The sequence below is a fragment of the Panicum virgatum genome, chromosome 6K (genome assembly GCF_016808335.1).
Source record: "Panicum virgatum strain AP13 chromosome 6K, P.virgatum_v5, whole genome shotgun sequence".
NCBI lineage: Eukaryota > Viridiplantae > Streptophyta > Magnoliopsida > Poales > Poaceae > Panicum > Panicum virgatum.
The window spans coordinates 4,189,096-4,203,310 of NC_053141.1; the positions used below are offsets into that span (position 1 = coordinate 4,189,096).

The 14,215-nt window shown below is 43.8% G+C and overlaps 2 protein-coding genes across 2 annotated transcripts; both read left to right on the forward strand.

The window, feature by feature from the left end:
* Window positions 1-2,744: 2,744 nt before the first annotated feature.
* On the forward strand, window positions 2,745-5,364 carry LOC120711336. The gene is made up of 4 exons (XM_039996828.1): window positions 2,745-3,163; window positions 3,305-3,379; window positions 3,639-3,843; window positions 5,159-5,364. Exons 1-3 carry the CDS (start codon window positions 2,789-2,791, stop codon window positions 3,801-3,803), a joined length of 615 nt encoding a protein of 204 aa, XP_039852762.1. The 5' UTR covers window positions 2,745-2,788; the 3' UTR covers window positions 3,804-3,843; window positions 5,159-5,364.
* Window positions 5,365-9,943: 4,579 nt separating this feature from the next.
* On the forward strand, window positions 9,944-14,074 carry LOC120711337 (polycomb group protein FIE2). The gene is made up of 13 exons (XM_039996830.1): window positions 9,944-10,633; window positions 11,094-11,159; window positions 11,250-11,375; window positions 11,731-11,811; window positions 11,893-11,985; window positions 12,204-12,279; window positions 12,362-12,441; window positions 12,543-12,614; window positions 12,825-12,884; window positions 13,034-13,130; window positions 13,336-13,399; window positions 13,484-13,543; window positions 13,696-14,074. The coding sequence occupies exons 1-13, from the start codon at window positions 10,445-10,447 to the stop codon at window positions 13,769-13,771; spliced, it is 1,140 nt and encodes a 379-aa protein (XP_039852764.1). The 5' UTR covers window positions 9,944-10,444; the 3' UTR covers window positions 13,772-14,074.
* The last annotated feature ends 141 nt before the right edge of the window (window positions 14,075-14,215 follow it).

A 14,215-nucleotide genomic window follows, 5' to 3' on the forward strand; every position in this document is an offset into this window, starting at 1 on the left:
CTACACTGCCTCAGCGGGCGCCTGGCCGATGGGACAAGTGAAGACTCCCTTCGGTCAGAGAGTCTACAGTGCAGTGAAGCGTATCCGGGAAGAGATTCTCAACCACTGTAGCATCAATAGTGTCTTTTTGATAGTAAAATATACATCCTTGTTGGGCCCACCTGTCGGGGTCCAACGGCTATGTACGCGTCCTCCTCGCGCTATAAAAGTGGGACGCCCGCTAGAGAATGACTCAAGGCTCATAAGGGGCTTAGAGGCAGAGGATAGACTCATCCGCGAATTCTAGAGCAATAGAACTCTCAGTGGACGTAGGGTATTACGCTCCAGCGGCCCAAACCACTCTAAATCCTCGTGTGTTCTTGTGTTCTTGCTTCATGGATAGATCTGAGGAATAACTTGCACTTTCTCGAGTAACCACCCTCTGGGATTAGGCGGGTGCACTACGCCACCCGGCTGTGGCCCTCCTCTTAGAGCCACGACATAGGTTATATCACAAAATTTAAACTTAAACACAAGTGGTATACGATGAGAAAGTCAATTGGGTTACATTTTGTTCATAGGCCGCGAAAGTGCATGTAGTCTAAGTGGTTACAGGAGCATCAGTAGCACCTCAGATCTTGGGTTAGGATTTAACGGCGTTGTGCTTCTGTCGACAGTGAGGCACATGTGTGGTTCGGTAACTTCGTCAATTTTGAGGATTTGCCGGCTTAGTCTTCGAAGATGCTCATAGGGACTTCATCAATTTTGAGAATTTACTGGCTCAGTCTTCGAAGATGCTGATAGAGGTAGGGTTTGCGTACGTATGTTTATAGGGGTGAGTGTGCATATGTTGTGAGTGTCTGGGTTGTACTTTGCAATCTTAAAAAAAATGTTCATGGGTCAAATAGACAAAGATGGTTGCTCGTGTGATAAAGTAGACTTTATCCTATTAACCGTTGTACAAGCACGTCATGAGAAAGGATTACTGTGACTTTTTTTAAACACATCATGATAATTTACATTATTTTGACAGCTCCAATTTACACGTCACAAAATTCGTGGCTGCCAGGGCCATTCTAGCTAGCTAGTTTCTCGTAGTGAGTTGCTTGGTCATCAAGACTAATAAGGGTAAAGTCTATTTTTCAACCCTGAACTATCACGATAGTCCGATTTTGGCCCTTAAACTACGAAACCGGACATCCTATACCTCCAACTAACGAAACCGTCTGAAAAACAACCCTGGCTCAGCCAAAGGCGGTTTTGCTACAGTAAAATTTCCGAATTTCTGGAATTTCACATCCCTCTCAATTAAATAATAAAAAAGCATAGTTAATATTGTCTAAAAATTATGATATTTTTTTGGGAGGTAGATCAAAAGACAAGGAATTTATTTTGGCTAGATGTCATACATTAAACATAATGAAATTTGAATTATAAATTTTTTAAAATTGGTAGAATTCAAAATTTCTTGAATTTTTGGGTTAGTTAAGCCTTTGACAAAAATGAAATAAAAATATGATAATTCATAATTTTTTATTTAGTTTAATAAGGTATTTTTTATTGGCCCATGTTTTTATGAAAGTTTTTGAATTCCTTCACAATGCTCAAATTTGAATCAAATTTGATTCCTCAAATTTTAATTTATGAATTTTCTATAGAACTTGGGCCAATAAAAAATACCTAACTAAACTAAATAAAAAATTATGAATTATCATATTTTTAATGCATTTTTATCATAGGTTTAGCTGACCTAAAAATTCAAGGAATTTTGAATTCTACCTATTTTTAAAATTTTATAATTCAAATTCCTTTATGTCTATTGTAGCACATCTGACCAAAATAGATTCCTTGTCTTTTGATCTACCTCCCAAAAAATATCATGAGTTTTAGACAATATTAACTATGCTTTCTTTATTATTTAATTGAGAGAGGTGTGAAATTCTAGAAATTCAGAAATTTTATTGTAGCAAAACCGCCTTTGGTTGAGCCAGGGTTATTTTTCAAACGGTTTCGTTAGTTGGAGGTGTAGGATGTCCGGTTTCGTAGTTTGAAGGGCCAAAATCGGACTATTATGATAGTTCAGGGTTGAAAAACAGACTTTTCCCGAATAATAATCTAGGCCATTCAGATGCAAGTTCCTTTATTTTTACTTGAAATGATTGCAGGCTGGAAAGAATAAACCATGGTTATACATAACTGTTTGATGCAGCCCAGTCAAGCAGTCACCGTAACATCAATCATTCTCTCTGTAACCAGAGTTCATTTATGAATTATGATCAATCGCAGCCTGCAGGTTACAAGGGACAAGGGTTATATATGTGTATGAATCATTCATCTTGAATTTGCTGACAGTGAGTTGCGAGTCTTAGATGACCATGCCATGCAATTTATTTTCCAGAAAAACAAATGCCATCCATTGCGAAAAATTAAATGAACAATGCAAGTTGGTACTAAAGTTCTTGAGACAAATATGAAACACTGGGGATTGCTCGTAGCAGTCCAGAAAAGATTGCCAAACTTTTTTTTCATTATGCTCTGAACTCTTCAAAAACCAATTTCATAAAGTCCTTGAAAAAAATATGTTCTATACTTGTACTGATTATTAGAAGAGGTTCGTTCAGCCAATTCTCTCCAACACAAATTACTATAAACCCCTTCTCCTGTCCTCCGATGCACAAGTCACACGGCCATTCAATACCGCTGGCTTTATATTCAAAAAAAAAAAAAATCCCCGCTGGCTTTGTGTATATAAAGAGACAGCAACACTTGACCCCTCAAGGCCTCACAGCCTACCTGCACCTTCTTCCCAATGGAGAACTCAGGCCAAGACCTCTCTTCCACGGCCAACCACTTCTTCTCCTCCGGTGATGGCAGCGCCGCCGCCTCCGTGGAGAGCGGCTGGAAGTCGTACATCGACTACTTCATGGAGATGCAGCAGCGACAGAAAGGGGAGGCGAGCCTTGCTACTGGTGGTCTCTCAACTGATGATGTTGGACGATGCCGTTCCACATCGGAGTACAGTGGTGATTGTGGATTAGGAGCCTCCACACGGCTGCCAGCGCTTGTGGAGCCGTCGGTGGTATCGAGAAGGTTGAGCCTCAAGGAGGGTTGGAGGAGGAAGAAGAAGGTTCTGTATGATGAGTCCTTGGAGGATACTGCCACATCTCCTATCAGTAGCCCTAAGGTTAGAACTTAATTATATTACAGGGTTATGCTACTGTAGAGTTTTTGTTTATTTTACATGGCACCTCTTAAAATTAGATTTTTGTTTTGATTTGGGAGTTTTGATTTAATTGGCTCGTGTAAGTAAATTTTATTTCTATTTGTGATTCAGTTGAGGGACTCAGATGCCAATCACCAGAGGAAAGGGAGTTCTTGTGATGAGATTTCACATTCTAAGGTGATTGTCCTTTATATCTGAACCTAGTGATCAACTATGTACCTCATTAATAATTCAATTGCACCATGTTTAAAATCCTTTGGAGAAATCAAAATGCAACTTCCACAAATGAGCTGTTAAAGATTGATCGTCATTTACATTTTTTTTCTTAACGAGATTGATCATTTGCTTTGATACAGTTTAACCTTCAAGTCACATAAAAGAGCATTTAAGAAAAAAACTAAATCTCACCTTGGTGTACTTTATCCGAAATTTACAGAAGAATACAAGTGATGTAAATGGAGCAAACACAACAACAGACACGACAATCAAAGAAGATGGTGCATGGTTGATACCTGCTTGTGTACATATGGTAATAAACCAGCATCAACCCTATCACAAATGTACATGTACACACACTTGCACATATGAAAAGAAGGTATAGATAGTCTTGTGAACCAAGGTGTGGGGCAGTAGCTAGGTACAATCACTACTACAGAAAGGCACATTTGTCCCGGGTGCAAACTACTTTTAGTCCCGGTTTTCCAACCGGGATTGCTCATCCGGGACAAATGTGCCTATGGCTTTTGTCCCGGCCTCTTTTCAACCGGGATAAATGTAATTTTTCGAAACAAAAAAAATTCAGCTCGCCAGCTCCCGAGGAGCCAGCTTCTACAAATCCAAAAATTGGACCAAAACTACAATATTGAAATCCAGATCTAATCCACAATACATTACACATCACATATCAAGATCTAATTCACACAAGAAAGCACAAGATCTAATCCACAATACATGAGATTAATTCACAACATATGAGACTGATTTGATTCACATCACATATAGATTCAACATCAAAATCACAAACGAAAAAAATAAAAAAGAAGCACGCGGCGGCGGCGGTTCGCTGTGTCCCCCGCCGGCGCCTGGGACGTGCTTGCCCGCCTCCTGCCCGCCAAGTGCCCCCGCCGGGACCTTGAAGCAGTTGCGCCGAGTGCCCCCGGCGGTTCGCTTCTGACCTTGAAGTGGTTGCGCCGAGTGCCCCCGCCGGGATAGACCGCGCCGCCGGGGCTAGCCGGCCGCGCCGCTCGCCGGAGCCGGCCAGATCCGGGCCGTGCCTCCCGGCGGAGCCGGCCAGAGCCGGCCGCGCCAGGGCCGCTGGGCCTGGCCGCTTCTCCTGCGGCTCGCCGGGCACCCGCCCGCGCCGCTGGCCCCGCCCGCTCCGGTGCCTGGTGGCGGCGCACCGGTCCGCGCCCGCGCGGCGACGCACTGGCCCGCGCTGCGACGTAGTGGCCCGCGCCCGAGCGGCGGCTCGCCGGCCGGCAGTGCCTGCAAAAGCTAACGGAGGGAGGGAGGGAGAGGGAGGGAGGAAGGGGATGAGGGAGAGGGAGAGGGAGGAAGGGGCCGGATGGATCTCGGAGAGGCGGAGATATCTGGAGGGAGAAGAGAAAGAGACTGATGAGAGAGAGGAGGTGAGCAGTGGATCGGAGATAATAAGTGCTGGACGTACTTTTTGTCCCGGGTGGAGACTTCACCCGGGATAAAAAGTCCCCTTTAGTCTCGGGTGGAGTCATCAACCGGGACAAAAGGCCCGCGCAACCTTTTATCCCGGTTGGAGTCACCAACCGGGACAAAAGGCCCCCCTTTTGTCCCGGTTGGTGCCTTCAACCGGGATAAAATGGCCCCTGTCCCCCGCTGGCCCGGCTAGCCGTTGGACCCGGGACAAAAGCCACATATTATCCCGGGCCCAAAGGCAGCCGGGACAAATGGCCTGGAACAAAGGCCTATTCTGTAGTAGTGAATTCTTCTGAACGTTATTAGTCTGTTCCTGTTAATGAAAGGGTACAAAGTTCACATGTGAAAAGGCACAAACTAAGGATTTAGTGTTAGGTGAGGCATCACAATGGTGTGTTAGATATGGGGTCTATTCCATCTTGTGAAGATTAGTTATTCTGTTCATGTATGAGCTAGTTGTTGATCTATCTGTTCCTTCCTCATTTTAGTTCCATCATGAATCCATGACCAAGATATACAATAGAAATAAAGTGCATATCATGAAAACGACACTCTATCAGGATTTGTTTAAAATGGCAACTGCTAAGCTTGATTGAGTGAAAACGAAAGGGGTCCAAAATCGATCTAAAGAAGCTGTGCACGCATGGGTGCACGCGCATTTGTCGGTTGAAAATTTCCCCATCATTTTCAGAAGAAGGCCGTTCTCGGTGTCAAAATTGAGTACATTAATTCAAGACATAGAAAGCTGAAATTTAATTGTAAATATACAAGCTAAGTGGAGAAAATAAATAAAAAAGTTTAGGAGACCAGAGGCAATTTACTCTGTTGTGGATGTTTTTTGTTAGCAAATTGTACTCTCCGCACATGATTGGCTACCTAAAGGTGATCCTTATAAACAAGAGAGAAATTTAATTAATTGAGTGGGAGTTGGACAGGGCACTGTAAATAATTCTTTAGAATTTTTTGAAATTCAAACTACATATAGGATCAGTTTCAAATAAATCATCAAATCTTTAGTAGTTTAACCCAAAATTTTCACTTCCCTGAAAAACTCATAAGTTTTTTATCCCTGAGGTTTACAGAAATTTGAACTGAGATATCATTATGCGTTGAGAAGAACATTTAGTTATATATTTGTTGACAGTTGATACCTTGAACTATAATCCAGAGCTAGTAGCTAGCTAAATACCTTTTGTTACACGAATTGAAAATTTTTGAGTTAACTGAAGAGAACGAATTTATTTTTGTTCAGTTTCTTAACTGGGGGAGATTAATAATTGGAAGGGATGCGTGCTATAACTTGGATTTTTCTCTAATCGATAAATGAAAAAAAAGGAAGCCCACAAGTAGAGGTTCAAGTTAATTGACTTGAAGAACTTATGTTTTAATTTGGCCATGATGGATTATTGATTAGGACATCTCCATTATTAGCCATTAGGCTCATCATATATAAGAAAGATACTGAAACTACAGGATTTATCTTGCACAAAGAGTTAAGAAATGTACTTTCTAAATGAAAGTGTTCAAATTCAAATCTACTTGCAGGTTTGTGAAATCCTATACCCATATCTGGCACCATTAAAGCTCAAAATGTATCCCTGACGACATGAAAGTGATTTCAGGATGCCTTTGCATTAACAAGATGCATGCTTGGGCTAGCTAGGTAGTACTGCTAGTAGCTAGTACCAGGACTAGAATGGGTAGAGCCATGTGCCGCAACAGATAGGCAGTTGAGAAGAAGAAGGTCAGTACTGTTGCAGTTGGTCCTTTTCAGACTCATTTTTCTATAGAAAAAAGGCGCATTTTCTATTGGGCTATTGAATTGCATTCTTTGACTCTTACTGGCAAACAGCCACAAACATTTCAGACTGTGTACACATTTCCCCCCCAACTCTGCCAAACTTCATTGTCGGATTTGACTAGGCGCACCTGTATAAACAAAATCTGATTTGAAAATAAATAAAGGTACATTCTACCTTAAAAATACGTAAAGGTAGATGCATTTTATTCTCTTTTCAATATGGCAGTAAGAGTCACCTTGCCTCGCTTGCCGCTGTCATCTAGCCACTGCCGTCCGCCATCACGAAGTTGTTCCGGTGGGGTTTCGTGGTGCTGTGCTTCTGGCGCTTCTGGATTAAGCTCAAGAATATCACGTACGCCCATAATTTCTCTCGTGTGGCATGATGTTATGGTACGGTGTCATGGAGGAATTGGAGGCGACATGCATGACAAGGTACAACGCCCATGACCTACACCGCAGCAACAAGACAGACACTGCGAATGCAGCTGGCCCATGGATCAACATGTGTATATGTTATTAAGATGAGAGGTCTTTTACAGTGCACAATACTACCATTTGGTAGTATGTAGTATAAATGAGATCTGATCATTCATTAAAAAGGAGATCTTCAATCACATCAGAGCTATATTAACCCTTAGGATGTGTTTGGTTGCTCGCATGAGTTTTCGCAGTCTGTCTTCTCAAGCAGGCAACCAAACACTCGTGAAGTATACAGATATGCACTAGTGCAACCGGAGCTCTCATGCGAGCAACCAACACACATTTGCTAGTTTTCACCCTGTTCGGCTGTGCTAGTTTGGCTGGGCTGGAGCCAGCCATGGCTGATTCCGTTGTTGCCTTGAAACGGGAGACGTCGTCCGCCGGCATCGGCATCACCTCCGCTTAAAATAATTGGAGACGGAGATGCGTACGATCTCGGGCGTCCTCATGTGGTTGCCCACGCTCCCGGCAGGTGGGTCCATCCGCATGTGTGGCGAGCTGGCAGTGGATCCGCGTCGCGCGGTCTCGGGTCGGTGTCCTGCTCGGGGTTTTTTTCGGAGCGCTCGCTTTGCCTACCCACTGCCCCGGTCGCTAGCGACGTCAGCTCGTGCCGTTTGGAGCCGAGGACGGAATCAGCGCTGGCTGGCTCCAGCCCAACCAAACTAGCGTAGCCGAACAAGCTGTTTGTATGTGGAAGACCGTGGGTGTCTTTGGCATGGCTCCTTGAGCAGCTTCCCCACCGGCTTCAATAGAAGTTGTGCCGAATAGTCATTCTCAAAGCAGCTTCACTACCGAAACCGAAAATGAACTGATTGAAGGAGGGGCCGGTGGAGCTACGAACTGTAGCTCCTCCGGCTCCTGCCTGCTACAGTGCGGAAGCCGGAGTCATACCAAACGGGCTCTATATATATACTTTCCTTCTCTCTTCTATCAATTGTGCGCTACAGTATAATTTTCTTTTGAGATAGAAGAGAGAAGAATGCTTTCCATCTCTACCGTGTTCAAGCATAAATACTAACCTTTTTTCATTGGTTTTTGAGAGGCCAAACCAACCAATAATTACAAATTTGAAACATAGTAACGAGGGGGCACTTGTGGCATTTGCTGGATAGTAAGAACCTGTCATTAAAGCTACACATAATTACCCACCTCTTGTTAATTGGTATAAAAAGATGGACCCTTCTCCTGAAATCCTACTACCACATTCCCCTGTCTTCTCCCGGAAGTTCCACCATCAAGTCCAATGGAGTCCGGTGGCAAGAAACAAGAGTCTCGTGGCAACAAACAGGTGACCGGTGGCAAGAAGAATCAAGTTTCAGGTGGTAACGAAGAGCACGAGAAACATGAGTCACATAGAAAGAGGTAAGGGGCAGAAAAATCTTGGCTGCAAAATTTTAATAAAATCAATGAACGTGTGTGGTAATTTGACTTTTTAGTATTTTTATTACGCTCGATGCCTTCACGTGCATGATTTTTTTTGGACAGCTTTTGTGATAATAAAATAGATAAAACAAAAAACTGTCAAGACTGAGACAACTTCACGTAAGCCCAAAAGATGAATTCGGCCCATAATCACCGGCAGGTCCAATTAGCCTTTTTGCCTCGCTCTCAGTGATCGATCCAAACGGATGGCCGAGATCGATCGCACAACAGCCTAAACCGCTGATATTAGTCGTCTACCTTAAACCCTTGCTCATTTCCTCCTCCCCTCTACCTTTTCGGTGTGCGTGAAAGAGTTGGTGATGGCGGCGGCGATGTGGGAATAGCTTCGCATTTCCTCCTTCCCCTCTATAGTGTCGTGCAAAGTTGCAGCCAACACAGATCTAATGAAGAAAATGTCAAGAGTTAAGGTGATGAACTTGTCACAAAACAATCTAGGGTTTGGGAGTTGATGTCGATTTGGCAAAATATTCTTAGTGTATTGAATTTGGGGAAATTTTCTTTAATTACATTGGGAAAGAAAGAGTTTGGATCTGCATTTTAAGAGAGTGCTAAGCTAGGCCCACCTATTGGCGAGTAAGATGCGGCGATGGATGGTGAAGGGCAAATTCACTTCACTAGTTCATTACCAAACATCCCTCCTCCGCTACCACTGGTTCATTACCAAACCTCCCTCCTCCGCTACCACGATGTGTGGTCTCCGTCATTCCTAACAGATTTCCACCTTAGTGGCAAGCCATATCAATGCGGATTAGGTGAGCGCAGCGGCACATGCCTCCCCTCAGCCGCCGCCGGCCACCACCCACCGGCTATCCAACCCTGCTCGGCGGGGACGCTGTCGCGCCCCCTCGCCCACGCCGCTAGACGAACCACCGCCGTCGCTGGGCCTGCCGCCGCCGCCGCCATCTCCTCTAAGCCCGATGGGCATGGCACCCCCGGAAACCCGAACTCCCTAAGCTCCACCGCCTCCCGCCGCCAGCGACCTCGCCGGCGACCGCCCCGCCCACCAACCACCCCTGGACGGCGGCGGCACGAATCTTAAAACACATCGAACGGGAGCTGACAGGGAGGACAGAAAGCCGCTGTGCTCATCAGAATATTAGCGCAAGCCATATCTTTCGTCAACTTGGTAACTTGTACACCACTTATACGGTTATACCGGCTGATGAACTTCACTAGTGCTCTAACTGCCGCCGGAACAGGTAAGTCCAATCTCCATCGTAGTCTCATTCTGGCAAGATTTGAATCTTAATTTTTCCTCTAATTTTTTATGGCGATAAACAGGATTTCAATCTCAATTCGTAGCGTAAAATTTTGTGACGATTTCAATCAAAGCAAAGGGGCGCAAATTCTTCACCCGGAAACCTGTTTGCTCTCCTCGCCCAAACCCCCAAAGGCCAAAAGCCCAAAACCCTCGCCGTCGGGTGGCGCGGTTGCCTCTCCCGCCGCCGCGACATCAGTAACGCATTACAACTGTATACACCATAATAAAAGGCTGCAGATTTTGTCCCAATTCCAGCTTTTTCTTTCGATGTTTTAGCTAAAATTGACTCAATTTGAAGTTGGCAGGCCCCTTCCAATTTCTTTCCCAATCTGCTAATCCTCGATATAATCTGTGCTGTGCTGCGTTAAATCCCCAAATTCGCAGTGCGGCGCCGCCCCAGCCACGCCGGAAGAGGTCACCGCGTGAGTTCACTGTCCCCGTCGCCGTCGCCTCCGCCTCTAACCCGAACCCCAGGCGGCCGTCGGTGAAGAAGAGGGAGCAGCAACCGCAGGAGGAGGAGGAGGAAGCGGCGGAGGAGGGGGAGAAGCGCCCAGCGAAACCAGACTTCCTGCCGCTGCCGCCGTTCATGGCGAAGCTGGGCCCGGGGCAGGGGCTGGGGTGCGAGGCGGCGGAGGGGTCGCTCGTGCCCAGCCGGAAGCGGGAGTACAAGCCCTGCGGCAAGCACACTGAGGGGAAGCGCCCGCTCTACGCCATCGGGTTCAACTTCATGGACGCGCGCTACTACGACGTCTTCGCCACCGTCGGCGGCAACCGCGTAAGCCACCGACTGTTCTCTCTCCTTGTCCTTTTTTTTTCTTCTTGATTGAGGTTCGGGGAGTTCTTGATGACGAATGGCAAGGGAAAGCTACGATTTTTGGTGAGGGTGCTGATCGATTTTAGGAGGTGGGGCGCGCTTTTGTTTTAAAATTCGATCGAAAGCTGGGACAATGAATTGTTTTTTTATTGGGGATTTCAGGTCTGTAATCTGTGATGGATTGTGATCTGTTTTGCCCAAACATTGTGTAGTTTGCTATATGTTTTGATTCATTTGATTGATGAAAACCTCAGCCTTTTGCCAGAAAGTTGGACCATTGGGGAAAAGGGTGGATGGGAGCAAGACAGAAGCAATAGTACCTTGATTATAAGATAATCTTTTAATGTCCCTTGTGATGAAACAATGCGACTTTCACCTGCTTGTGTTGATGAGTCACCTATCTTGTCGCTTTATCTTGCAGGTGACAACTTACCGTTGCCTTGAGAATGGTAGTTTTGCTGTTCTACAAGCTTACGTTGATGAGGATGTAAGAGAGACAATGCCTGATGTCTGTGGTTGCTAATCTAAGTTTGATAATGTGCTTTCTCTAATGCTTGTGCTGCCTATTTTACCTCAGAAGGATGAGTCATTCTACACTCTAAGTTGGGCTCGTGATCATGTTGATGGCTCACCACTTCTGGTGGCAGCAGGAAGCAATGGGATCATTCGGGTCATCAACTGTGCTACTGAGAAGTTAGCTAAGGTATATTACCCCTAGAGTTGTCTTTCTTCCTAAGGCAAACTTGAATGAAGCTTCATTTGCATAAATCGATATATCAGTTGCTTACCTAACAGACTCCACTTTATGTATGAAATCCCATCCAGAAGTTCATTTGAATTTGCTTTGATTAAGGCATGGTCTGTTTGCTACTTATTAATTCCATTAGCAAACTGTACCTTTTACCCACAGAAGATTCTGGTTTGGATACTTCAGTACATCTGTTATAGTCAAGACACGTACAACCTAGCGTATCTGTTATAGTTAATACTATCCTATCCTACAAACTAGGCCGCACACTGTGCGCTTATTTGTTATTTCTGTTTATGCAATTCTGCAGAGCTTTGTTGGCCATGGTGACTCAATAAATGAGATAAGAACTCAAGCATTGAAGCCTTCGCTCATCATTTCTGCAAGCAAGGTTACCGAATAACCTGTTCTTAGGTTGAATGTACTTTTCTTGTAATTGTTCTGACACCATTTCATATGAAATTATTGATAGGATGAATCTGTTAGGCTATGGAATGTCCATACAGGGATCTGCATCTTGGTATTTGCTGGAGCTGGAGGTCATCGCAATGAAGTGTTGAGTGTTGTAAGTAGCTCCTGCCTCCTACTATGGTATTGTTTTAGAATCTTTCTTGCTCGAAGTGCCCTGAAGCTACCACTCTTTCAGCTTGTGATGTTACTCTTTGTTATTGAGCATTAAAATTATCAGGGATAAGATAAGAGTTCTGGTGACTGCTATGGCTTTTGTACTTCCATTACGTTAGGCATAAATGTACTGATCAAAATAAATTATTTTGGCTGAAGGACTTCCACCCCAGTGATATTGAGCGTTTTGCAAGTTGTGGCATGGATAACACTGTGAAAATCTGGTCAATGAAAGGTTGGACAACTAAGTCAAAGTAGCATCATGTTTACATTTGCATGCTGCGTATTATTGATAGAGTTTGCCAATGTCGTCACAGAATTTTGGCTATATGTTGACAAATCATATTCTTGGACTGATCTTCCATCAAAGTTTCCAACAAAATATGTCCAATTCCCGGTATGTTAAGCATCTATAATAATCTTAGATCCATTCTTTTGCAAACTACTGTTGGTTTTTAGTCTTCATGCCATCAAACCGGTCTGTTTCTTTCCTTGCAGGTCTTGATTGCTGCAGTACACTCTAACTATGTTGATTGTACAAGATGGCTTGGTGACTTCATCCTGTCGAAGGTGAATTTCCTCATTTGTTAAATGGATACAAATTGCTGCTATAGTACACTTATCGTTCTTTTAATGTTTCAATGTACCACTGTATCTGGATCCTATATTGTTGTATGGTGCAGTGTGCACACATTGAATCTTTCAACCTTTTATTTTCCAAGTGCCAAATTTGGTTCCTGTGTAATGAGAGATCTGATCCGTGCTAACTTGGATTTGCAGAGTGTTGACAATGAAATTGTGCTTTGGGAACCAAAAACAAAAGAACAGAGTCCTGGCGAGGTGACACAGTGTAACATTTCTTGAATTGTATTACCTATTATAATGTCATGCTCATCTAAGTTGTAGATTACTTCCAGTGGTTTCTTCAATTTCTAGGAACTGACTGCTCATTCCTATGAAGTAATATGATTTTCTCTTTCGTCATATAGGGAAGCATCGATATTCTTCAGAAGTACCCTGTGCCAGAGTGCGACATCTGGTTTATCAAATTTTCGTGCGATTTTCACTTTAATCAGTTGGCAATAGGTAATATCTATCACATGGGCTGTTTTCTGACATAGAGGTTGTATGTTGTTCCTGCTTCATAAATTTCATGCCCCTCAAGTTATGAAGAGGTTTTTGCATGAAAAGATATTCACACTTATATATGACTGGCTTTTTTATAGAATGTTTGCTGATTGCATATCTGAAAAGTTAGTATACTCTAGTAACCATCCACCGCTTCAAACAGGAAATCGTGAAGGCAAAATCTATGTGTGGGAAGTGCAGTCAAGCCCTCCTGTCCTAACCGCCCGGTAATCTTTACTGCAAGAATTTCAGTTATCATTCTCCTCAACTTGTATTGGTGGTTCTGGATGCAAACACTTTATCATTTTCAGGCTATATAATCAACAATGCAAATCTCCAATAAGGCAGACTGCAGTGTCCTTTGATGGAAGGTATTTCACTCTAATGCTCTTGGTGTATCGCCTATTCTAGATTCTGTTTTCCTTTTGTTCTGATGGAGTTACATGTAATGTGCTTGCTTATTTTCTTTTTCTGTTTTTGCATTGGATTGATTACAAATGTGATGTCTTCGCCCTTTTTCCAGCACGATCCTTGGAGCTGGTGAGGATGGCACCATTTGGAGATGGGATGAAGTGGATCATGCGAGCGCCAAAAACTGAAGCAAGTGCAGCTGCTCTGCCGCCATTGGCATCTTGTTCCGTAGTGGTTAGCATTATGGTCGTTCAAAACTGCAACCTGGTTGTTCTGAAGTCAGGAGAATGGTTGTTAACTGAATGTTCAATGTTTGGATGTTGGCTGTTATGCTTCGAATGTTGTAACTTGGAATGATTGCGCTGTTATATTGCGCCATGGACAAGTTACATTTAAACGTTGTTGCAACTTTGGAAACCATTGTCATCCAACTATATGTACTGGTGGATGATACTAACGGCAATTAATGGAAGTCTTGCCTTCTGCGAGAAGATTTCGGTGTGGATGGTACTGAAGCTACTTGATTGCTTTCAGTGTGAATGTACAAATCCATTGCTAGCTTCTCAGTAATCAACAAAGTTATACCTAATCGCGTCCCTAGTAACCAGCTTCGCAGCTCGTGTTCAGTCAAA

Coding starts and splice junctions, on each gene's coding strand:
- LOC120711336 (XM_039996828.1), top strand. CDS start 2,789: ATGGAGAACTCAGGCCAAGACCTCTCTTCCACGGCCAACCACTTCTTC. Junction 3,164..3,304: donor CTCCTATCAGTAGCCCTAAG/GTTAGAACTTAA, acceptor TTATTTCTATTT/GTGATTCAGTTGAGGGACTC. Junction 3,380..3,638: donor ATGAGATTTCACATTCTAAG/GTGATTGTCCTT, acceptor CGAAATTTACAG/AAGAATACAAGTGATGTAAA.
- LOC120711337 (XM_039996830.1), top strand. CDS start 10,445: ATGGCGAAGCTGGGCCCGGGGCAGGGGCTGGGGTGCGAGGCGGCGGAG. Junction 11,376..11,730: donor CTACTGAGAAGTTAGCTAAG/GTATATTACCCC, acceptor GCAATTCTGCAG/AGCTTTGTTGGCCATGGTGA. Junction 12,442..12,542: donor CAAAATATGTCCAATTCCCG/GTATGTTAAGCA, acceptor CTTTCCTTGCAG/GTCTTGATTGCTGCAGTACA.